The sequence below is a fragment of the Arachis hypogaea genome, chromosome 1 (genome assembly GCF_003086295.3).
Source record: "Arachis hypogaea cultivar Tifrunner chromosome 1, arahy.Tifrunner.gnm2.J5K5, whole genome shotgun sequence".
NCBI lineage: Eukaryota > Viridiplantae > Streptophyta > Magnoliopsida > Fabales > Fabaceae > Arachis > Arachis hypogaea.
The window spans coordinates 63,687,484-63,714,068 of NC_092036.1; the positions used below are offsets into that span (position 1 = coordinate 63,687,484).

The 26,585-nt window shown below is 33.8% G+C and overlaps 2 protein-coding genes and 1 long non-coding RNA gene across 14 annotated transcripts in view; 1 reads left to right on the forward strand and 2 right to left on the reverse strand.

The window, feature by feature from the left end:
• Nucleotides 1-15,136, reverse strand: part of LOC112805413 (protein STAY-GREEN 1, chloroplastic) — a 77,708-nt gene extending 62,572 nt beyond the window's left edge. The window contains exon 1 of the mRNA XM_072198639.1: nt 15,120-15,136. The gene's annotated coding sequence lies outside the window, so the exon portion shown is untranslated. The remainder of the gene's footprint in view (nt 1-15,119) is intronic.
• LOC112805426 (agamous-like MADS-box protein AGL19) overlaps nt 1-26,585 on the reverse strand; it is a 72,134-nt gene that overhangs the window by 36,584 nt on the left and 8,965 nt on the right. For 2 of the 9 annotated variants that reach the window (XR_011863530.1, XM_025847817.3), the window contains one exon: nt 15,117-15,191. The exons of 2 other annotated variants lie outside the window; for them this stretch is intronic. Coding sequence is in view for 4 of the 7 variants with exons in the window: in XM_025847817.3 (XP_025703602.1) it covers nt 15,180-15,191 (12 nt within the window). In the remaining 3 variants the exon portion in view is untranslated. Of the gene's footprint in view, nt 1-15,116; nt 15,192-17,238; nt 17,895-26,585 lie in introns of those variants that run through there. 5 more of the 9 variants (XM_072198645.1, XM_072198643.1, XM_025847829.3 and 2 more) reach the window with 4 other exon arrangements.
• Nucleotides 15,783-25,400, forward strand: LOC112805447 (uncharacterized). 4 transcript variants are annotated; one of them, XR_011863536.1, is made up of 8 exons: nt 15,783-15,962; nt 16,389-16,547; nt 16,711-16,934; nt 17,029-17,069; nt 18,606-18,811; nt 23,327-23,467; nt 24,639-24,770; nt 25,192-25,400. It is a non-coding gene; the product is annotated as an uncharacterized lncRNA (long non-coding RNA). The 4 variants fall into 4 exon arrangements; XR_011863534.1 differs by having other exon boundaries at nt 16,394-16,547; XR_011863535.1 differs by lacking the exon at nt 25,192-25,400 and adding an exon at nt 24,874-24,981 and having other exon boundaries at nt 16,394-16,547.

The window sequence follows — 26,585 nt, forward strand, 5'->3', positions numbered from 1 at the left end:
TTGTGTGCATTATTCTCTTTCTATGATTGTGATCTTTGATTTGTTTGATTCTTTATGTCCATTATTTTGTGTATTCATGCATTTATATGATTGAGGCCATCATTTCGTTAGCTCACTTACCCAAATACCCTTACCTTTTATCTTCCATTGTTAGCCAACTTTGAGCCTACGATTAACCCACTTGTTCTTATTTTAGCACATTACAAGCCTTAAAGCGAAAAAACAATAATTGTCCCTTAATTTGGATCTTTGATTAGCTTAGGCTAGTGTGTGTGAGTATCATTCAAGTGTGGGAACCTTGGGACATTGGGTGAATAAAAGGGTAGTTTTGTATTATTATTGGAAATATTGGGAATTGGGTACATACTCATGTATTGATCAAATGTAAAACCTTATGCATTGAGGTTCTTGTATATAGAAAGAAAAAATGAGAAAAACAAAAGAAAAAGAAAAGAAAAATAATATGGAAAAGGAAAAGAAAAAAATAGAAAAAGAAAGAAAAAGAAGAAAAAGAAAGAAATAAAAAGGGGACAAAATGCCCCAAAGCAAAGTGTAGCTCAATAAAATCAATGCATGAGTGTTGTGAAATGAAAAGGGATACATGAGTATGTGAAAAGGTGAAAAATGGGTAGTTAGGCTAGCCTTGAAATTGTATAGGATGTCATAGGTTAAGTGGGAAGTTTAAGCTTATCAAAGATTCAAATTTCAAGCTCACTTAACCATATATGCATCATACCTTGACCCTAGCCCCATTACAACCAAAGAAAAGACCTCATGATACTTGTATGCATGCATGAAATATATGTTGATTGTTAGAAGAAGAACAAATCTTGGAAAACATGATTAGGAGAGAATTGAGAGAATCAACCCTAAACACTTGAGCGAATAGAGTGCAAATACATCCGGTGAGGGTTTGATGCTCAATTACATGTTTCCACCTATGATCATCTCTTCTCATGCAAGTTTGTAAAAATACTTAATAACTCAATTCAACTTTGGATTAGACTTGCTAGTCCTTAGCCCTTGTGCATATATGCTTCTTGGGAATTGATTTGTTTTGACCAAGCAATTGCATTCATTTAGATAGTTGCATATAGGTAGATTGCATCGCGCATTTAGTTAGTTCCCATTGAATAAATGCCATACCCTCACTTCATTCTTGGTTTAAGCATGAGGACATGCTTGGTTTAAGTGTGGGGAGGTTGATAAACCCCATTTGTAGGGTTTATCTTGTATTGATTTTAGGGGATTTTATCACCTTTTACCCACATTTATTCAATGAAATAGCATGGTTTTGTATATTCTCCTTTAATTGTGCTTAAGAGTGAAAACATACTTTTTAGGACTTAAAATAGCTAAATGTAATTCTCCTTGATTCCATTAGATACCTTGATATGTTTGTTAAGTAATTTAAGGTTTAGGAGGCAAAGATTGGATCAAGGGAATGAAGAAAGAAAGCATGAAAAGTTGGAGAACTCATGAAGAAATGAAAGAACCGGAAAGCTGTCAAGCTGACCTCTTCGCACTTAAACGACCATAACTTGAGCTACAGAGGTCCAAATGATGTGGTTCCAGTTTGGTTGGAAAGCTAACATCCGGGGCTTCGAAACGATATAAGATTTACTATAGTTGAACCGCGCATGGTGATGCGTACGTGCATAGTACATGCACGCGCCGTTGCTGCCACCTGGTTCACTTAAAGCAAAACGTGGCCAGCGAATTCTATAGCCTTGTGGGCCCAATCCAACTCATTTCTGATGCTATTTAACCCAAGGAGTGAAGAGGGAAATAGATGTTAGTTACCATTAGTTTAGTTTAGCTTAGTTTAGTAGTTAGAGTTAGTTTCTAGAGAGAGAAGCTCTCACTTCTCTCTAGGGTTAGGATTAGATTTAGTTCTTAGATCTAGATTTTAATTCATCTTCTTCTACTTCTATCTTCTCAATTCCTTGTAGTTACATTCATTCTTCTTCCATTCCTTTGTTGTAATCTCTTTTATGTTGTTCTTGTCTTTTTGTTGTAGATTTACTTTTGTTTCTTCTCTCTTCTTTCCATTCTATTCAAGGTAATTCATAATAATTGTGTTTCTTTTGATTGTTGTTGTTAATTCCTTTTAATAATTGTCGTTAGATTTTATCCCTGTTATCAATTTACTATGCTTTTCTTATATGCCTTCCAAGTGTTTGATAAAATGCTTGGTTGGATTTTAGTGTAGATTTTGTTCCTCTTGGCTTTGGTTGAGTGATTAGTGACTCTTGAGTTATCTAATTCCTTTGTTGATTGATAATTAGAAGTTGCTATATTATCTCGTTGTAAGTATAGTTAGAAGTTATCTAATTCCTTTGTTCAATCACTTTCTTGGCATGTATCTATATTCTATAATCGGACATATAGATTAAAACAAAGTAAAGAACAACTATAACCTCTAAACCATCAATCTTTAGTTCTTCAAAATGGCACCGTTGCCGGGGAATTGCAAACGTGTGCCTTATTATTGGTTATTGTAAATATTTTTCAAAAAAAATATTTTTCTTTTACTTGTTTATTTGTTTTCTCTCTTCCCTCTTATTTCTTATATCTATTATGAATTCTCACCCCTCTCGCTTTGTGTTTGGTTCTAATTTTGTTGCAAGGAATGGAAGCTATAACAGGACTATGCATCAAGGTCTAAGCAATCAAAGATGGATGGAGCCACAAGGATCCGATCAACCCTTTAGGCAACAACATCATCCTAGATATCATGGACAAAGACCATTTTACAATGCATGCCCAACTGATAGATTTGGTGGACCGCCTTGTAACTACCAACAAGTCCCACCTTGTGCTCAGAGACCATCCTCTCGACATAACTTCGAACCACCACACTCACAAGCTTCTTTTCACCATTCACTACCACATGGTCCTTATCCACCCCAACGCCAATCCAATCACTCCCAAGAACCACCACTCCCCTATACACCATGTCCATATCCATCAAGCCCAGAATCACAGGTTCGCCTTGAAGAATCAGTAAAACAATTTAATGCAACCCTTCATCAACTGGAGCAAGCAATTAATCAATTATCTTCCAGACGTTCAGACACTCAACAGACCCCCATGGCTTCATGTGGGGAATCCAATGAAGAACGCAGCACGAAGAAGACACAAGAAACTCCAGTGGACAGCATAGAGTATAACTTCATACTAGAACAAATAGAGGAAGCTGTCATTGTAGAAGAAGAAGAGTTGGTTGAAGATTTAGGAGATGCCAAACCGCCACCTGAATCCAGGGTTGTGGAGAATTCCGTCAAAGATGTTACAATTGATGCTAAGGAGGATTTTGCACCGCCTCCAATACAAATATCTTATGAAGAACTGAACGGAATAACCCAAGATGCAGGTTTCCTTGATGATGATGATCACGAGTCCTGTTCTCTTAGTGACGAACTTGCATCCACAAGTGAATTCTTTGAGACAGAAAAATCTTCCCCGAGTGAATATGAAGATGATGCTGAGGTAGATTTTTCTCAACCTCCAATATATGACTTGAGCGATGATGAGGGAGAAATTGAAGACTCTGATCAAGATATGGTTGAAGTGGAAGAAATTTGCAATGAAGTGGAGAAATTCACAGAAGAGCACAAGGGAGTAAAACTTACAGATCCACTGGAACCACCTATCCCGAGGCCACTACCACCCAATACAAGCTTCAAGTGGATACAATCCTTAACCCTTAGCTTTATTTTTCGACTTGAATATGGTTTGCTTGAAACATATGGCCAACTTAGAGCTCTTTGCGGCTTTAAGAGTAAGAGGGAAATGGCTCGCACTCAGAGCTGGTATACAAGGTTCAATAAGGTTCCACACTTCAGCTCGAAGTGCACGGATTGGTATCATGTTCAATCGAATGGATCTCGAAAAACGTTTGGTCATCTTGGTGAGAATCTAATTTCCAAACCGCCCGGATGAAAAAGTATAGATCAAAACGAAAGTGGATTTGGAACCAAAGTTTGGGATCCTGGAAAATATTCTGATATTCATCACCCCGGGAGCCTGAAAATCTATTTAAAGCTGCTCAGAAGCTTCACATGCCTCGTTTGGGACCTCGGAGGCTATTGGCATTCCAAGCATTAGTGGAGATTTTTGGATGAATTTAAACATAAGCCGCCATAACAGGAAGCTCCTCCAATGTCCAACTTAAGGACTTTAACTAAAAAAGCTAGGTGGGAGACAACCCACCATGGTATGATCGTTCCTGTTTCCATTTTATTTCATTTTTGTTTATTTTATATTGTTTATTTCTGTTGAACCTGGATGCTATTTTTAACATTTGCATTTAGCACTGCATACTGCATAATTACATACCTGCATAAAAAAAAGAGAGAGAGAAAAAGGGCGTGCGACGCGACCGCATCGATCATGCGATCGCGTTAGTTGCGACAAAACACCTTCCACGCGTCCGCGTCATCCACGCGGTCGCGTGACATGGAAATCGGCGTAAAGATCCAACGCCCAGAAAGTTGGGCTGGAATCGTGTGGCCATTGTGCGTTTTGCACAAAATGCCCACGCGATCGCATTCTCCATGCGATCGCGTCACTTGCACAACAGCAATCCCACGCGACAGCGTGAGCGACGCGACCGCGTCGCATGGATTACATAAAATCCCAAAAGGAGGCAGAGAGTTGCGCTGAAACGACGCTGGATTCATGCGTTTAGAACAATTTCCAGCGACGCGATCACATGCCCCGGGCGATTGCGTCATTCACTCTTATAGCTATTCCATGCGATCCCGCCACTCACGCGATCGCGTCAACCCCATTTCACTCTAGCCACGCGACTGCGTGCCCCACGCGATTGCGTGGATTCAAATTTATAACACCCTCAGTCACGCGAACCTTACCATTCTCCCCCCAAACCCCTCTCCTCCCTCTCTTTTTCTCCAATCACACCACCACCACCCAGCCACCATCACCGAACGACCGCTACCCCGCCGACCACTCAGACCACCACCACAGAGACTCCAGCTACCCAGCCTCCCAGTGATGACACCCCTCACACCCTGCTTGAGTGAGCATCGAGGACGATACTATTATTTAAGTGTGGGGAGATTGCCATCTCTGGCATATCTTTATTTTGGTGAACCACTACAAACTCTCTCTTATTTTATTCATTTTTTGTATTTTTGTATATTTTTCTCTTTTTGCTTTTTATTGTACTTTTTGCATTTTGCACTTTGAGCTATATGTATACTATTTTGGATATTTTAGCTTGATTTGCACATTAGTTTACAAGTTATATTTTAAGTGGATTAATTAGTATAGTTAACCCTTTTTAGTATATGATAGTTGACTTGATTGAAAATAAAAAGGAAGTAAGCTAGAGACCTTAACAGAATCAATCCACACACCTTGTATATATAGCATTACATGCTAGTTAGTTAACAACATTTCATCAAGGAGAAACACTAGAACTTTAAAGCCACCTTAAGTTTTACATTGAGATTAATGGGAATTTTTAACTAAACCTGCATGACATATATGAATGATATATGATTTTTGCGTTAGAGAACACGCAGCCTGTGAGTTTTGAGCTTCATTGTATGGTTACATTTAAGCCATAATATTTTATTCCTGTGTGTTTTGCCCTTCTTATTTATTCTGGTGTTCTTTACTTTGTTTTAATCTATATGTCCGATTATAGAATATAGATACATGCCAAGAAAGTGATTGAGGCCATTGTTTGATTTTAACTCACTTATCCCAAATAAAGCCTACCTTTTACATCACCCTTGTTAGCCCACTTGAGCCTTTTAATCCCTTCTGTTTTATAACCACATTACTAGCCTTAAGCAGAAAAACAAAATAAAAATCTCCAGTTGAATCCTTAGTTAGCTTAAGATAGATTTTGTGTAATATTTAAGTGTAGGGAATTTTATGGGAACATGGAATGATAGAAAGTAGGAAATTAAATTAAACAACTCATGTGAAAATAATTTGGGAAACATGCTTATGTGAAGTCAAAATAAATTAATTACCATGTGTAAAAAAAAATATTTTTTTTAGTATTTGAAAAAAAGGGGATACAAAAAGAATTCCCCAAATGCAAAAAGCGATGCGCATGGTATAAGAACAAAATATGAGCATGTTTTACAAAAAGTGAAAAAAATATGGGATAATAGGTAAAGAGGCTTAGCTTTACAAAGTATGTATGTTAGGTGAGATCTTAGACTAATCAAGGGTTCACTTAATTAGCTCACTTAACCTTATACATATACCCTTACCTTTACCTTGGTCCCATTACAACCTTAATTAAAGACCTCATGATTTTTATATGTCTGTATTCTATAATTGTTGATTGATTAGATAAAGAACAAAGCTATAGAAAGTAAGGATAAAAAGAGGAATAGAGTGATTAACCCAATAAACAATGAGTGACTAGAGAGTAAACACAAAAATCCAGTGAGGGTTCACTAACTCATTAACATATATCTCTGCTTAAATTATTAATTGTCTTGCAAGTTTATAAAATATTTTTCTCTCCCATCTCAATTGTAAAAGCGCTTTATCATTATCTAAGGTTTGGATATATATATATATACTCCTTGAGAATGTGAATTAACTTAACTATATGTAAGCTTTATATACAAGTGAATAACAAATTAGAATTGCATGATGCATCATTCATTTAGTTAGTTGCATTTAGATTAGATCTCATTGCATGACATTCCACCACTTTAACTTTACTTTTTACCTAGGATTTAGCATGAGGACATGCTATTGTTTAAGTGTGGGGAGGTTGATAAACCCATATTTTATGATATATTCTGTACTTAATTTGAGTGATTTATTCAATCCTTCACCCACTTATTCATGTAAATTGCATGGTTTTACTTTCCCTTCCTTATTATGTGATATTTGTGAAAAACATGTTTCCTATGCTTTAAAATTAATTATTTTAATTACCCTTTATTATCATTCGATGCCGTGATTGGTGTGTTGAGTTGTTCTAGATCTTCTAAGGCATCCAGGAATGGCTTAAAGGATGGAAAGGAAACATACAAAAATGGAAGGAAAGCATAAAATGGAGTTTGTGAAGAAACTGGCAGCGACGCGACCGCATGGACGACGCGGCCGCATGCCAAGCGCGAAGAAGCAGCGACGTGGCCGCATGACTGACGCGACCGCACGACAAGGAAAACTCCAATTGACGCGACCGCGTGACCCACGCGGATGCGTGACAGAGGCCACGCACCAGAAATTGCAGAAAATGCTCATAGCGAATTCTGAAGCCCTTTTTGGCCCAAATCTATGTCCAGAAGGCATAGACCAGAGGTTATGAAGTGAGGGAATGCATCCATTCAGGAGAGTCTCCAATTTTAGTCACTTTTCCATGATTTAGATTTAGCTATGGAGAGAGGTTCTCTCCTCCTCTCTCTCTTAGGATTAGGATTTAGGATTTCTCTTAGGTTTTAGGAGTGACTCTCAATCCCAAGTTCAATGTTCTTTTACTTTATATTTATCTCTTATTTTCAGATACTTTAATTCTTATATTAGTTATGTTGCCTATTTGGCTAATGCTACATTCATGTTATGATTTTCTTTGAATTAATATTATTTGAGATATTTCAGTTATTATTGCTTTCTTTTATTTACATGATTATTGCTTCCCATCTGAAGGAATTTTTATTCCAGTAGATTTACTTTTCCCCTTTTGGTCTAGGTTAAGAAATCAGTAACTCAGGAGTTATCCAATTCAACACAATTGACAATTGTTATCTTTGCTAATTGAATTGAACTTCAATAATCCCAATCTTTTTTTTTAGAAAATAAATAGGATTCGAAGATCAAACTAATTAATCCCTTGACCTTCCCTTGCCTTAGTAAGGGTTAACAAAATGGAATTTAGATTCAATTTTCATTATCATTGATAAGGATAACTAAGACTGGACTTCCAATTTCTCATACCTTGCCAAAAGTTTATCGATTTACAATCTTCATAACCAATAATAAGAACATACCTCCCTGCAATTCCTTGAGAAGACGACCCGAGGTTTAAATACTTCGGTTATCAATTTATTTAGGAGTTTGTTACTTGTCACAACCAAAATGTTTGTAAGAAAGGTTGATTGCTTGGTTTACTAACTATACTTATAACGAGAGCTGACTATAACCTCTTAACCATCAATCTTAAGTTCTCCAGTCACAGCAAACCATAAATAAGGCTATGGTCACGGTTTTAAGGAGGGGTGACCATAGAGGCTGTGGTTACAGTTTAAGTGGGGGTGACCATAGAGGCTATGGTCACGGTTTTAGGTGGCGTGACCATAGAAGCTATGGTCACGGCCAAAACCATGACCATAGATAAGGCTATGGTGACAGTTTTAGGGAGGGGTGACCATAGAGGCTATGGTCACGGCAAAAAACATGACCATAGATAAGGCTATGGTCACGATTTTAAGTGGGATGACCATAGATTAGGCTATGATCACAGTTTTTACGCGTGACCATAGATTAACCTATGGTCACGGTAAAAAAACGTGGCCTAAAATGCCAGAATTTGAACACCAAAACTGTGACCATAGAAACTGTGACCATAGGTCTATGGCCACGGCAGAATAGGCTAGGGTGAAAAAACCGTGACCATTGGTAAAAAACTGTGACCATAGACCTATGGTCACCCTTTTCACTAGCTATGGTCACGGTTTTTCACGGTGACCATAGACCTTTTTTTGTAGTGTAGAGAAGGAAATGGTGATAATGATGATGATCATAATGATGATAATGAAGGTGGAAGAGGAGGAAGAAGAAGAACATAAACCAGAATGTAAATGCGCATATATAAACTTGATGATAATGAAGGAGAAGGAGATAAAGAGGTTAAAGAAGAGGAGAAAAAATCAAACGAAAAAAAATGTTGAAGAAGAAGAGGAAGAAGAGGTGGAGGGAAGAGGAAGAGGTGGTGGTAGAGAAGGAAATGGTGATGATGATGTTAATCATAATGATGATAATGAAAGTGGAGGAGGAGGAACAAAAAGAACATGAACCAGAATGTAAACGTATATAAATTTGATTTGATTGGATTTGGTTAAAAAAAGTTTGGTTGTCTAGCATTTTTTATTAAAAAATAGATTTATTCTTAAAAAAAGTGCTAAAATTTTAATTTATTTTTAAAGTTTTTGCATCGTTTTAGTAATTTTAAAAATGATATCTTTTAATTTAGAGTCTTTTTATTAATTTATTATTATAATAAGTAGTTAAGTATTAATTAATCATATATTAAACACTCACCTGACCAGCTAAACTATTAATTTAACAAACGTATCATATATCAAGAACATTTAACTGATCATATTAATATTTAAAAAAGAAAACTCACAAGAAAACTATTTAAAATAAGTAATAAATAACAATTTTGAGTGTTATCAAACCACCAAATTAAACGAAAACTAAGCGTAAGATAACCAAAGGGGACTCCCAATCGACAATCTCATCTTTAGGGACGAAAAAACATGAACATAATTATATTCTAGGGCAATTAACTAAAATAAAACATTTGGATTTTAATATTACTAAAATGCAATTTTTGAAGTTTTGAGACAAAATTCTAATTTTTTAGAAGTATATGTAAATTGTAGGAGAGGTACTACGGAGTATGAATGCATGTAAACGGTGGGTGGAGTTCTACAGTTTAGGTTGAAAACGCAAATGCATAGAAACTATGGTAGGGGTTCCACGATTTTTGTTGGAGTGTGCAATGAGCATAAATCGCAGTTTATGCTCTACTATAAATACGTGGAAGAGGTGCAGCGGATTATTCATTTCGAAACACTTCCAAGTTCTAGAGAGAGAAAGTGACGTTTTTAGAGAGAGGAGAAGGAGGAAAAGTGGAGTGATTCAGATTTTTCTTGGGCCAGGATCATAGGAGACGAACGCAGTCTTTACCGTCTGAACGGTGTTGCATATGCCATCAAACCAATAGTCAAACTCTGCCTCAGTCTTGGCGTATGCTGCATTCACTAGCAGCCTCCTTGCATCCTGACCCTTGAAACAGCTCGTGTATTCTCACCTCCGAAAAACTGCACCGACAATGAAACAAAACCTGCATGTCTTCGTCTGACCCTATCACAAATGTTTTATACTGCACTCCAATTGAAACAACCGCAATCGGAATCTTGTACAACAGCTTCTTCACCCACTTGGACCCACACAGCCCTGCCTTTTGCAAAATGCTCGTCTTTAGTTCTGATAGAATATTCGTGGAACGCACAAAAACACTGACCAATTCTTTGTCAGTGAACTTAACTCCATGCCTTTTGCTTTTTTTAAATTTTCCAAAACAGTGGACTAGGACCAAAAAACTCTCCTCACTCATTTTTGAGGAAGTGAAAATGACTCTCTACATCACACTACTTCTCTTGGGTGGATATTTATAGGCGAAATAGGTCTAGGCATAAACCGCTGACCCCCTACCACAGTTTATGCCTATTTGCACACTTCAACAGAAACCGTGGAACCCCTACCACGGTTTCTATGCATTTGCGTCTTCAACGTAAACTGTGGTATCCCTTCCACAGTTTACATGCATTCAGAATCCGTGGTACCCCTTCCACGGTTTGCATAGAATTCTAAAAAATTGCATTTTCGTATCAAAGATTCAAAAGTTGTATTTTGGTAATATTGAAACTCCAATGTTTTATTTTGGTAAATTGCCCTATATTCTAATGCACTCGGTGGCGGAGTTTTGTGTGAGCAATGGGGGCCATGATCCCCCAAAAATTTTGTAAAAATATTAGTAGTTCTACTTTAAAGAAAATAAAATTAATTTGTTTGCGTAAATTGATATACTTTCAACCTATGTATTTGAGTTTTATGTCTATCTTCACCATTCTTTTAAACTTTTTATCGTATCCTATTTGACAATAATAAATAGCATATCTTTAAATCAACAACAAGTGGCATATCTTTAAATCAACGTTACAAATTAAATATCATTATAGAATTAATACTAAATTATATTTGGCTTCTCATATATTTTCATGCATTATTTTATTTTTAGAATAATAAAAATTATAATATAATTAGTAGTAATATCAGTTATTAATAAAAGTTATTATTTTATTTTTAAATCAACTTTACAAATTTAATACCATTATAGTATAACACTGCTTACATTAATAAATTTTGATATTTTAATTTTATTAGAAATTTAAGACTTTGTTTTGTTGTATTATATTATTTGATTTGTAATAAAAGTAATAACAAAAATAATTAACCTTGAGACTTTTGAGAGATAAATATTATCAAAAGTAAAATTAATTTTTTAAAATGTTAAAAACCAATTTATAAGTTATAATTGATTTTATATAATTTAAATAAAAAATTAATTTTTAAAAAATAAAAATTAATTTTTAGATAAAAAAAATTTTCTAAATAAAAATAAATTTTTATGTGCAAAAACTAATTTTTTTAATATAAAAACTGATTTTTTTAATTTATTTTTTATTTAAAATCAAATTGATTTATTAACCTAAACAAAATTTTTTATTGATCAAAATCAAAATTATTTTTTGTTAATCTTAACTATATATAACTCTACATATTAATAATAAATTTAAAAATAAAATAATTATATTTATAAATTTTATTTTAATATAAATAATATTATATAATTTTTTATTAAAATTTCTGGCCCTCTAAATTTTTTTTTAAAGCTCCGCCACTGAATGCACCATTTTAAAAGCGAAACCAAACATCTATAATATTAGCTCATTTTATCACGAGGTAGGTTGAGAGTAACACAAACTAACTTACTTATAATGAAACCAAAATTTAAAACTGATATAGGCCAATGAAAATAAAAGTGTTTTGAAATGAGATTATTTAGCAGAAATTACTTGATCAGAGAGTCACTACAAGATTTATATATATTTGTGGGTATTTTTTAGAGGGGTTTTTAAAAACCTCTGCAATTTATTTTATATGTGGCATTTTGATAAACTCCCACCAAATACCTAACAGTAAAATCAATTACCACATAATTAAAATTTTTTCAAAATCCAAGAAACACTCGAAGAGAAATAAGAGAAGGGTGAGAGCTCACCGAAACCCTAAGCTCACTGTAGCATCTCCACCGCCGTCTCCATCGCCGCCGTCACCGCCGTCGCGGCCGCTAAAGTTAATCTCCTTTCTGCTTCTGCTATAAAGCTACTGAGATTGAGCTAAGGCGCTTCCTTCATTAACGCGTTTTTAGATCTAATTGCAATGCCCAAGCCTCTGAGATCGAGAGAAACTGCTTCTTCGGTTAACTCTCCTTAGGCAATGACGCTCGTGTTCTCCATCGACATTCTATCCTTTCTGTACGCTCTTCTTTTCACTCATTCTCAATTTCTGGTTCTCCTTCTCTTTTTCCTTTTTATTCATTTTCTTTGTTTTTAATTCTCAGATTCTGCATGATTTGTTATGTGATATAGCATTCGATGAGTTTTATTATCTATTGATTGATAACATTGTTTCAAATTCTCAAGCACTCCAAGTGTTCGATGAATTGTTTATTCTCTTAATTGAAATCCTGATAAATTGATTTGCTAATTTTTGAATTTTGATTTCGCGACACTCTTTCACTTTGATAATAATGTATATATTTGAAATCCTGATAAATTAATTTTATTTAGAAACAGCTATGTTGCTTGAATCTTAGACTACAGTGAAAATCCATGTGAGCATTAATAACTTTACCTTAAATCCTCTTGTATTTGTGTTTATTGTTCTGTTCTCATCATTTAGCCTTTGAGGTGAAAAATAAAAGAAAGAAAGAAAGATAAGAAGAGATACTAAGTGTTTGAGACTCTACAGAGGCTAGATCCTTGAAGTACTGAAAAACTGGTTAGAGAAGAGCACTCAAGTTGTTGTCACTAATGACGAGCGTATATTAGGACTAGGAGATCTTGGTTGCCAGGTAAACATAGATACTGATTGTGGTTTCTTTCTTATTTAATTTGAAGTTTGTTGTTTGAATTTCCCATCATCAAGCCTTCTCTATCTAGTTTATTTTGATATATTAGTATTTGTATATATTTTATTTTGCAGGCTGTTGTTTTCACAGATATTAGTCTTGAGAAAGCTATTGAGTTCAATGATTTTTGCCACACTCATCAGCCTCCTATTGCTTGTATCAAAACTGAAGTTAGAGGTTTTTTGTAGAGGAAAAGCCAGTTCTGGACTCGGAACTTTGGCATGCATGTGCTGGTTCCCTTGTTTCTTTACCTGCAGTTGGGAGCCATGTGGTATACTTTCCATAAGGTCATAGTGAACAAGTATGTTGAAATATGATATTATTATCATTATTATTATTATTATAAAGTGATGATCATTTTTCTGGGCTTGAAGATTGTTTCTTGCCTCTTGTCTCTCTATTTTGTATTCTTGTTGCCTTAGCTTAGCATGATCTGATTTAATCCTCTTGGAAGCTCTAATTTAACTAGGCTGATTTTTTCTAATTTTTTCAGGCGAAATTTCTAATATGTTTCAACTTAAATATTTTTAAGTTGGTTGATATTTCTAAGTGTATTGAGGCACAGTTATCCAATTACAGATCCTGATGTGGAAGGTAATTAATTAAATTTGTCCACGTAAGTTAAATTCTTAACGAAAAATTATTAGGATTCTCAGTATACATTATAACTCTTACACTGATGTATTAATTGAATTACAAATTATTAACGAGTGTTATAATAAAATTACTTTAACCTATGTGGCATAAATTGATTGGAGTTATGTTACTCTTAGAGCACCTAATAACAACTCATTTTCTATAAAGATACGATTAATTCATCCATATTTATGTTAACACTTATCAATTTTGGATGTTCATATATATATATACAGGGGAAGCATTGATTGAATTTTTGAGGGCCCTCAATGATTCCAATAATTAAATTAAAGATTGGAATAGTTTTTTTGTGAGCCCCTGCTATAGTTGGTCTAATGTTGATTGTAGCAACAAACATGTTATATCTCTGTAGGTTCACAATCTGTATTTATATTCTTTCTTTTTTTTTGTGTTCCCTTTCTTTTTCTTATTTAGTTTTGATTTTTAACAATGCATTAGTTGCTTCTTGCAGGAACTTGGCATCAAAAGGGAATGACTTATCTGGACATATTCCAGATACAATTGCAAACCTTACTGGATTGGCAGAATTGTAAGAACACTATTCTTGATTACATGAAACTTATCCTTATATTGTATACACTATGGCGCTTCTATATATTTTATAAATGTTTTTTATTTCACAGGGATCTTTCATCTAATGGTCTTACTAGAACTATCCCAATGCCACTCTTTTCAATTCCAATATTTAAGTAAATCTCATTACAACTTCATATACAACTTGTTGAGTATTTTCTGACTTTCAATTAACGTCCCTCTAATCTTCATTTTTATTGTATTTTAATTTTCAATTTTTCGAACACACTTCTTTATTGCGGCTCTAGCTTGGATCAGCCTTGTGCTTCTAAACCTTCACTTCCTGGTTTGTTTGCATAAACTGCTATGTTTTGTCCACATAGCTTTAACTAATGTTTAAGAAAGAAGAAGATGTGCTTATATTTTTCCCTCTTATTGCAGGTTCAACCAACAAACCAAAATTTGTAAAGATTGTTGGTTTTTCAAGTTGTGGTTTATTTGCACTGATAATTCTTAGGGCTATCTTTGTATATAGATACAATCACTTGCACAGACATAAAACTGATGTCTTTTTTGATGTTTCAGGTAAGGAAAAAAAAGCATTCCCTTCAATGCAAGTTTCTTTTCTAATAGCACACATTAATAACAAGTAAACCACAAATTTATTTGCTAATAAAGTTTGAAATGCTGATAATTTCGTCCTGAAAGAATGAAACAAGCACATGATACTTGAAAGGCACCATTTTGTAAAATTTCACATATCCACATGATTAGAAATGAAATTTTCACATACTAAAATTTTGTTAACTAAATTGTCAGCCTATAATATGCCTCTGTTAATTATTAATTAAAATGCAAAAAAAAACATTTGTGCACATATATGTATATGAATGATTTTAGATACCTTCAAAGCATCATAAATGTGATGGCATCTAAAAAAATTATAACAGAAGTTAAGTACCTTGTGAAATTTGCAGGTGAAGATGAGAGCCAAATTTTCTTTTGGCAACTGAGAAGATTTTCATGGCGTGAACTGCAACACGCGACTAAAAATTTCAGCAAAAGCAATGTAATTGGCACAGGAAGATTTGGAAAAGTTTATAAAGGAGTACTCTCTTTTTTTAGTTCTCAGGTCAGTTTGGGCATCATGCCCAGTTTTTGCTTTAACACCCTTTTTTTTTGGAATATATGTATTTTCATAATTTTTTCAGAAAGATCAAATTTTATATCAGATAGTCACTACACCAAATTAATCATATAGCTACACTTGATTTATGACCCTTATTTTAAGGGTCTCTATTCATTAATATAGTGACATTTATATATGTAATTTTTTAACTGTCACTAATCTAATCACTAATCACAATCTCACCCTTTTTTTTATCCTATTTTTTCAAAAAGCATATTCACACTTTCACCGTGAGAAAGAGAAGAGAAACTAACAACCATCACCGTGCTACAGTTCCCGTTTGCCATCGCGATTCAAGTTCGCCATTCGCCATTCACCGTCGCAGTTCGAGTTTGCCGTTCACCCTTCACCATCGCGGTTCGAGTTCGCCATTCGTTGCTCACCGGCGCGGTTCGAGTTCGCCATTCGCCGTTCACCGACGCGGTTCGAGTTTGCTGTTCGCCGTTCACCATCGTGGTTCGAGTTCGCCATTTACTATTCTCCATCGCGATTTGAGTTCGTCGTCCCGGTCCCCCACGCTGTTGTTTCTCTTTCCCTGTTTCGCCAGTGCAAACCCTAATTCCCTCCTGTCGGCGACCATTTCTTCTCTTCCAACCACAATATTGAACACCAGTAGTTAGTATTTGATTATTCTTCTACTATATTTATTTCTCCTACAATTTTTTTGTTGTTCATCTGATAGTGAATAACCTATACATGATTGTTATTCTTTGGTCCTGTTACTTGTGATTTTCAATTGTTCATTGATTCTTCATCTAAGAGATTATGCTTTATATCTTATTATATGGAGGATTGTTTTGTTGGAAGCTTTAAATTTTGTTTGTCTTAAAATTCATTTTGATTTTACTTGCACACAACCTGCTCGATGAAATGTTTCAACTAAACAGTTTGATCTCTCTCTGATATTCTATTTGACTATGGTTTCTGGCAAAATGTTGGCACTGATCTGAAAAGTGTGTTGTTGGTAGTTGTAATGAGGTGAAGATTTTCAAGTTCTGGTATTTAATATCTGTTTTTTGGTTTTTGACGCAATAATGGAAGCTCAGGTAGATAGATCTGTGAGCTGTGGGAGGAAAGGAAAGCGCTTGAATTGTGAAACTGAAAAGCATCGATCAAGATAGCGGGTTTATCTTGTTTCTTTTTATGTCCTTGGTTGAGAGCTTAACACCTGTCACGGAAGCCCACCCAACATTGTTCAAAGTAATGACACTCTCAAACCCCTCTTTTTTTTAATCATTTTATTTTCAGCATTTCATGGATAACACTTTTATTAATTAATGAACAGTGACAATCAATACTTTTTGCAAAGCAGCTAGCTACTACTAAGCCCTAACTAACAATTTGCATCATGTGTATGTGTTAGGGAGAAAGAAGAGAAAGCTACAAGTACAGGGAGAAGGAGAAGGTAAAAGGGAGGGGTGTGGCTGAGATCGAAGACGCTTAAAAACAAAGCAGAAAGAGTTAGATTGACGGTACACATTAGACAGAATAGATAACACTGTAGGGGCCGGGCCATATATCTTTTCACATGTAGGTTTAGTTTTGATGATATTGAAGATGTGCAAGTAATAATATCTCTGTTTCAAGGTTTCAAGCTCTCTCTTCGACAAGTAGTACTCCTCCACTGTAATAATATCCCCTTTTAGAGTGATTTTAATTTCATTTCTGATGTGTTTCGCAGGGGATTACAAGATTCTTACTCTAATTCCTCACTTCAATTAGGTATGTGTGCTTTATCCTTATGGAGTTATAGTAACGCTTCAATAATTTCTTTCTTTGCTTTTTTAAATAGAAAATGTTGATTTGTAAGATAAATCAGGCTCAAGTCCTATCTCTATGCATTTTATGTTAATTTTGCCAATCCAATCAGGAGCAGGAATTAGAATTATTCTGAATAAAAGATGAGGCAATTCATTTCATATGTTTCTCCATGATTCAAAAGCTTCAATTGCCGTTTAGCATGTATTTGAGCTTCAATTGATGTTCCTGCATATTTGCTACATTTGTGATGAATCTATGTGACTTAATTAACATTTTTAATTTGTTAAGAACTTAGTAAAACTAGTGAATAATGCCAAAGTTATGACCAAATTCAGCCATTGTGAGTTTCTAGTAAACTTCATTGTTTGCTTGAAATTATCAAATTTATAGCACTTGATTAAAAAGCTGAGAGAACTAATTATCTAACAAATGTTAAAAATCTTGACATTTTGACATGGATAGATTTAAGTTCCCTGTTTTGACATGTTAATTGCTGATTTTGATTTTAATTTTGATTTTAATCAGCCAAAAAATGCACAGAGTCTGCTAAACTTGAGAAAAACAAGCAGTGCCCTTTTAATAGAGTCTAGAAAGTCGTTTTGTGATTTTTCATGAGCTTGTGGTTCAGATTCATGTGATTGTGCAGAAGATGTTGCATTTATCAAGTATGATTTGTCAATTTTATGATGAGTTGTAGATCCTCCTTCAATGCCTTTATAATGGAGCTTTGAAATGTTGTGCTGCAAACATGTCTTCATACTCTGCTCTTTTGTGACATTCCTATTACTGAGACAATTAATAATAGATAGTTGTTTCAACTGTAGTGCACTAGTAGTAGTCACATATATATGACATCTTGTGCAACTTCCATTGTAATAATGATATTATCATTTAAACTTTCTATGACAAAACAATTGTTAAAAGGTTAAAATTATAAGCATATTTTTATCCCACATCATATTGCAAGCAGTGCTTAACTATAATTAAAAACCTACTTACATTAATAACCGGATTTTGTTTTAACAAAAAATTAATTCCATGTTTACACTTAGTTTTGAATCAGATTGGATTAAAAAATTAATTTAAATAGATATGATGCAAATTAAATCGTTTGAATCAAATTGTATAAGATTAACACATAAAATAAATTTGATATAATGAAAAATAATTAAAACAAATTAGGCTGGTTTTACCTTTTAAACCGATTTATTATTTTTTTTTAGTTGTCAAATGACGTAAATTCAGTTGTCATGAAAAATAAAATAAATATATACATATTTTATTTATAGTGTAAATATTTTATTTGTGTGTTATCTAACTTGTTTATAATTGTCATTTGCCTTATAATTGCATTGTTTCTATTTCATTTACATACCCCCAAATTAATCAAATCTTGAAATTTGTCTTGTTCAGTATTAATACACATACATGGAAGACCTTGTTTTTTATTTAACGTTTAGATTAATGCGAGTTTTTTTTTCTCTTCTTTTTTAATAGGTTAATGCAAGTGGTTCAGTTCAGAACAAAGGTTAGACCCTTGAAACTGTCGACCATAAGGATTCCAAGGAGCCCGAGGTATTGAGAATCAGGGGTTTTAAATTTAACAAAGTTGATCAGCTAGAAGCAAAATACACCGAGCCTGGCAAGTTTACCCTCAAGCCTTGAACCTGCATCTGCTCTTAAGAAATTTTAGCCTCTCATCTGTAAGTGTTGTTATGAACTGGGTTCTTTAGTATTTATTTAGTTTAATATTTTTTGGATGACTGGTTGTAAGTCTTTAGTATTTTTTGGACTTTGAACTTGATTTCAAGTGGCAGAAGCACATTTCAATTTTATATTTGTTTTATATAATAGGAGAAATGCTATTTATTTTTTAAATTTTCAGTTTTTAGTCAATTTTTTTATTTAAATAATATTATTTAATTAATTTGAATATATATTTTTATAAGAAGTTACTTATTTTTTTATGAAAAGTTACTTATTTTTTAATTTTTTTTTAAAGACTAAATGATAGATAATTTTAAAAACTATATTTTTATTGCATGGTACTTTTCATAGTTTAGTATTTATTGCATTGTAGATAGAATTAAAGATATACTCTTGTTTGAAATTTGAAGGAATATTCTTATATTGGTTCAATGGATAAGTCATGGATCACAAAGCCACGAAACTCAATAGAGTATGAGCGAGGGGTTAGGAGGTTTATTGATTTTGCCTTCGAAAATAGTTTAGCTGAAGCAACTGTATGCCCTTGTTTGAAGTGCGATTTTAGAAAAAAAGTGACAAAGGGTGAGATGTACGATCACTTGATATGTACCCAATTTCCGAAAGAATATACACTTTGGTTTTATCACGGAGAGACTGAGGTAGGGGATCCCAGTAGTAACGTCTCAAATAGTGATGCTTCAAATGCTTTTGATGATTTTAATCAAGATTCTATTCATGACATGCTTGGAGATGCTTTTGGAACTGATATGCACTGGGCAAATGAAGTCTCATTAGAGTCAGATGAAGACATTGATGGAGTTGAAAGAGTGATGCCAGATGTAGCTGATGCAGCGGAGTTTGAAGAATTAGCAAGTCATGCAGAACTACCTTTGTATGAAGGGTGTACAAGATATTCAAGATTGTCTTTTTTGGTGAAGATGTATCATATTAAGTGTATATGTGGGATGACTGACAAGGCAATGTCGATGATATTTGAACTTTTACATGATGCATTTGAACATGCAAAGATTCCGAGTTCATTTTATGAAGCAAAGAAAACTATCTTGAAGCTTGGTATGAATTATGAGAAGATACATGCATGCCCGAACAATTGCATGCTGTATTGGGGTGAAGACAAGGAGAAAGAAATGTGTAAAGTTTGCAACAGGTCTAGATGGAAACTAGATACAAAGGGTGGTGAGATTCAAGAATCAAATGATGGGAATATTAGGAAGAAGGTGCCTGCTAAAGTTCTTCGTTACTTTCCACTAAAACCTTGTTTGCAAAGGTTATTTTTGTCTTCAAAGACAGCCGAGGCCATGAGATGGCATGATGTTGCTCCTAAGGAAGATGGTGTAATGACGCATCCTAGAGATTCAGAAGCTTGGAAGATGTTTGATTTAAAAAACACTTCATTCGCAGAGGATCCACGAAATATACGTTTGGCATTAGCTACTGATGGTATTAATCTCTATCGTAGTATGAATGCAAATTCTAGTACCTGGCCAGTTATTCTCATTCCTTACAACACTCCTCCTTGGATTTGTATGAAGCGGACGTCTTTTATTCTTTCAATGATAATTCCTGGAAAAAAGATGCCAGGAAACAATATAGATGTCTACTTACAACCGTTGATCAAAGAGCTAAAAGAGTTATGGAATGAGGGCGTGGATGCATATGATTCTTTTGAGAAAAAGGCGTTCAAATTGCATGCGGCGTTGATGTGGACTATAAGTGACTTTCCTGGGTTAGGAATTCTCTCCGGGTGGAACACGTACACTGGACTTGCTTGTCCATCTTGTAACTTCGACTCTGTTCCTTTTCAACTTCCTCATAGTAGAAAATCATGTTTCATAGGACATCGTCGTTTTCTTAATCAAAGGCATCGGTTTAGATTGAATAGGGTTCGATTTAATGGAGAGCAAGAATTTTGTAATCCACCGAAGAGGTTATCTGGTCTTGATATACTTGAGCAAGTCAAGGACATCAATGTCACATTTGGTAGAAAAGAAGAGGCAAAAGTTAGGGGGAAAAGAAGACGTGGTGAGCGTGCTGCAGAAGGTGCTAAGCAGTGGAGGAAGAAAAGCATTTTTTTTGAACTTCCCTATTGGAAGTATAACCTATTGCGTCACAATCTTGATGTGATTCATATAGGAAAAAATGTATGTGATAATGTGATATACACGTTGCTAAATGACAGCACCAAGTCAAAAGACCACCTCAATGCTCGAAAAGATCTTAAAGCTTTAGGCTGTAAACAAGATCTTTGGCCAGATGAGAATGGAAAGTACGCTCCAGCTATCTTTACACTGACTAATAAAGGCAAGAAGGCTTTTCTATCAACTTTAAAAAATATTAGTGTGCCAGACGGGTATTCAAGTAGCATATCTAGGTGCATTGATGTTGACAACCTTAAGATCAATGGGATGCTAAAAAGCCATGATAATCACATATTAATGCAACAATTGCTACCATTAGCCATGCGAACGAGTTTGCCTAGTGAAGTTTCAGCAATCTTTATTGAATTGTGCTCGTTCTTTAGGAAGTTATGTGAAAAAAGATTGATTATTAAGGATTTAGACAAGTTGCAAGATCAAATTATGCTCACTCTATGCCATATGGAGATGTTATTTCCTCCATCCTTTTTTACAGTTATGATTCATTTGGTGGTTCACCTTGTTGAAGAAGTTAAGCTTGGAGGTCCTGTACACTACCGGTGGATGTATCCGATAGAAAAGTAACAAAGAATAAATTTCTTTACCTTGATTTTAAAATAGTGTATAAGTTTCCTATTAATATTAACAGTTTTGGCTTAATTAATAGGTACTTGGGACAACTAAAATCTTATGTGCGTAATAAAGCACAACCAGAGGGCTCTATTGCTGAAGGTTATCTTATGCAAGAGATCCTTACATTTTGTTCAAGATACCTGGACAATATTGAGACAATATGGAATCGACGTAAGCGTGTTGGTAATGAGCCTACCCAGATAGATCCCAATTCATGAATATCTAAGCTGTTTCCTCAAGTTGGAGAATCAAATACTGGTTTCACATATTTTACTTTATCACCAATTGAGAAGAGGCAGGCTCATAGGCATGTTTTGACAAATTGTCGTGCAGTTGATAACTATCTTAGGGATTATAGATATATTGTGAAGAAAAGATTAAGAAGCCGAACAAGGGATACTACTGAGATAGACAAAAAGGTTCATAGAGAATTTGTTGATTGGTTCTCTAATCATGTAAGAGAAACTTTACTTATTTCATTTTCTATTTTTGCAATATGTCTATGACTAACACAAACATGTTAATGTGCTTTTAGATTTGTACTAATCTCAACAAACTTCCTGATGTGGATAAAGACATTCTTATCAGCCTTTCTCAAGGACCATATGACCAAGCAAGAAAGTTCTCTTCATATGATGTTAACGGATATAGATTTCGAACTTTAGCAAGGGATAATGGATTAAAAACTCAGAATAGCGAAGTTTTTGGTACATTTGGAACAAGAAGTTACTCAAGTAGTAAAGATACCCGAATGAACTTTGGTGCGGTACCTTATTATGGAAAGTTGGTAGACATCATTGAGCTTTTCTACAATGGCTTTACAGTTCTCTTGTTTAAATGTCAATGGGCAAACACAACTAGCCCTAGAGGAATCAAAAAGGACAATTTGGGTTTTTTATCTGTGAACTTTACAAGGCTCATACATACTGGTGAACATGAAGATGACGAGCCATATATTAAAGCTTCTGAAGCCCAGATGGTATATTATGTGGATGATGAGAAAGAAAAAGGATGGTGCATACCAATTCACCATGATAATTATCCACCACAAGACTTAGAGTCTCTTTTTCCAGATGAAAATACAAATATAAAATTGGCGAGAATAGTTGTAGATGATGATCTTCCAATAATCAATGAAAACTATGATGAGAATGAGGATATGCTTGTGTAAAAGACATTGAAGTTTTTCAGAAGTTACTAAATACATTTTCAAAGCATTTAAATATTTTTTCTTGTTTGGCAATTATGAGGACTGTTGGGAGAATTCCTTAGGAGGATCTAGAATTATTCTTGTATTTTAGATGACATTGCTTCATTTGAATGCCTAGATTCCTCCTTTGTTTGGATTAAATTGCCTTTATCTTGTAAGGAAGAGAAAGAGCTTTCAAAGTGCTCCTTGTTCTTCTCTGTTTAGTTTATAATATAGTGGGCAACTGGGCCTGCACTTTTACAGAATTTATACAAACTTCAACTTGGTCAACTTTGAAAACTTCTGGCAAAGCTCCAGTATGTATCCCTTATTCTTTTATAATTTTTATCTTAAGAATCCTTATAAAATCTCAGAACTTGTACTAGAAGTACGTGACATTTCACATCAGTATTTCTCTAAGACTAACAAAATAGAAAGATAAATTTGTGAGTTTTAGCAATGAATGTTCCTCTATTTTTATAGAAATTCAATAATGGCTTGTTAAGTGCCCTTTTATCATGTTGGTTTCCTAGGTGTCACGTGGAGGCCAATCAGCTAACCCTGTTGGAACAAGCTTAGTAATTTTTGGTGGACAACATGCAAAGGGGACTCTTTTGAATGATCTGCATATTCTTGACCCTGGAGACCATGACATGGGATGAAATTGATGCCATGTAAGAAGTTTTTTGACTATATCTAAAATTTTTGTTTTCGGTGCTCTATTTTGCTGTAATTTATCATAATGATTATATTCTCATATTGATATTTGCAATTTTTACTTTGAAATCTCTTGTTTCTTTTTAATTTTACTAGCACTCAACACGTTCGATGAAATGCTTTAACTAGATTTCTTTGAATGCTCAATTTCTTATTTCTTCTCTTGATTTTTTTAATATTTTTGTGCGACATCATGATCTGGTTAGTGCACTTCTTGAATTCTGTAAATTGCTACTTTAAAGATGGAAAAGCTAATTAAATTAGCCGAACTTTAGTCTGGGATTTCACCTTTCTATCTTGGATTCTTGGTGTTAAAAATCTATCAATTCAACCATATCCACTTCATTCTTTAGATAAATTGATCTTATCCATAATTAAAATTTCAAGACATTTAACTTATACACTCATGGTATCTAATAAAAGTGATTGAAGCTCATGTATTGAGTACTGTGATGATCAACAATCTTCAATTTTAGGTCCCCATGATGTTAAAATTAGAATTAAAGCTATTGGTATATTTCTTTGTTATATTTCTTTTTCAGGGGAAAAAAGGTTGTGATTCAAAGATTTGCATGTTCCAAGGTTAATGCATTGGGGTTGGATATCATTTTTTTCCCCAAGGTCAAACAAAACTAGATATTTAATCTCATGTTGGAAAAGCATTATGATCCAAGTGTATATGATATACTATTTGGGTAACTCTGTTTGAGTTGAAGGATTGTAGCTTCTGATCCAAGTGTTTATGTAGTGAATATATTGAATTTAGTGCTTTATATGTAACTGTAGCTATAGAATTCCAATTAGGATATTAATACAAATGTCTCTTGTCTGTACTTGCAGCATATTCCTAAAACCAGTGAAAAAATTTCATCATGTGATGAAGAAGTATCAGATCACCAAAGGCTACTAGATGACAGCTCTTGGTTTATTTATGATTTATAATTTTTTTAGTCTGAGTTATTTTTTAGGTAAAAAGTAAAAGGTATATCTAACCTGTAAGATAGTTTAAGATTTAATGAATAGCATCTGAATTATACTAATATCATTTTTAAAGGATTCAACTTCATTGGCTGTTTTTTTTTTAGAAATTTGCAATATAGGGCATTAATGCCATAATCTTCCTTGCAGATTTGGAATCTTGGCTCTCTAGACCCTAATTTTACATTGGATGCTCATCAGAAAGGAGTGAATTGTGTTGATTACTTTACAGGTGGTGACAAACCTTACCTAATAACTAGATCTGATGATCACACTACAAAGGTTTGCTTTCTGTTTTCCATTTTCTTTACACTTTGCTAAGATTTATTTGCCTTTTATGTATCTATAGATTGGAATTATTACATAGATAAAACCTATGAAACAGGTATGGGATTATCAGACTAAAAGTTGTGTCTAGACTTTGGAGGGTCACACACATAATGTATCTGCTGTATGCTTTGATCCTGAGCTTCCTATAATTATTACTGGTTCTGAGGATTTTAAATATTTATTGTTATTGTCACTGTCAGTAATGATCTAGGAGCTTTGTTGTTGATCATTCTTCTTAACCAATGGATTTCTAGCATGGTTTAATTTCATCTTTATTAGCATGTTTATTTACTGCATTTCATGAATTCTCATAAAATTGTTATTAGCAATATTCACCAAATGCATTCTAATAATTGCATTATCTCATTTGTAGAGGAAAGAGTTGCTTGTGAAGCAATTGTTGAAACTGGATACTATTGAGGTTGAAGGTGAAGCGAAGTAGTTGTGGAGAAATTTTGAGGATTAAGTTACAAGTACAATTGTTAGCTTTATATGTTTGGATTAAGTTGGGATTTTTTGAATTTACATTTTATGGATTATGACTATGTAAAATTTGTGCGATTGAGTTTAAATTTATTGAAATATAGTGCCATTTATTGTTTTGTTGGTAGACACATAAATTATTATTTATAATAGAAATGATTTATGCAATAATTAATAAAAGAAAGCATTGATATTGGAGAGATTATGACAGTTTAAAACAGTCACTAAATAAAGGAAAAAACTGTCACAGAAATTAGTAACTTAGTGACGGTTTTAAATTAAAAAATCGTCACTAAAAATATTGTGACAGTTTAAATAATCACTAAATATACCTAAAAACGGTCATAAAAACTAGTAACTTAGTGACGGTTTAAAATAGTTATGAAATATAAGAAAAAACTGTCACAGGAATTAGTAATTTAACGACAGTTTCAAAACGTCGCGAAATACATCATAAAAAATACCTTTACAAGTGTTACAAATTAGTGACGGTTTTATATTTCAAAAACCGTTACAAACAATTTAGCGACACTCCTTACCAACGGTGGTCCAAAACCGTCACTATGTCAACTAGCGACGCTCAAATCTGTGACGTTTTTTTTAACCGTCGCAAAACCATTTAGTGACAGTAAAAACCGTCGCCAAGCATTAAAAAAAACCGTCGCCAAAATGCTCTTTTGTTGTAGTGAGTTATTAGTTGATGTATAAAAAATCTGGTATTATATTGTTGTTGCTTAGTCAAGTCTGATCTAATTCTACCTATTTAATTATCTCATCTTTATTGTTTAGAATATCATCGAATAGATGTACTTTTCACTATGTTAATTGTTTGTGTTTTATTTAATGATAACTTAGGATCAATCTCATCCTTGTGTATCTATTTTCTTCTCCCTTATTGTCAAGATTGCATTATTATTGGATTATGTTTATACTTTGCATCATTACTTCATTTTTAGTTCATGGATAGTAATTTTGAAGAGAGGGCAAACTACAACTATACAAACACTTATCTGTTTATATGTTATTGTTTTTGATCTAGTATTGCTTAATTTGAAATGGTGCAGGTATGAGTTCCAAGGTCCACCAGATGCATTCTCTGCTTCAGTTCATGAATATAAAATACTCTCTAAAGGTCTTTTGGGATTGCATTCATATTTTCATTTTGAGATTTTTATGTAATTAGATGATATTGAAATATTGAAGTTGTTTTATTTTACTTTTTAAAGAAAAACAATAATAGTTATGTAGAAGAATATCATATGGAATTATGTTTGGAACTATTGA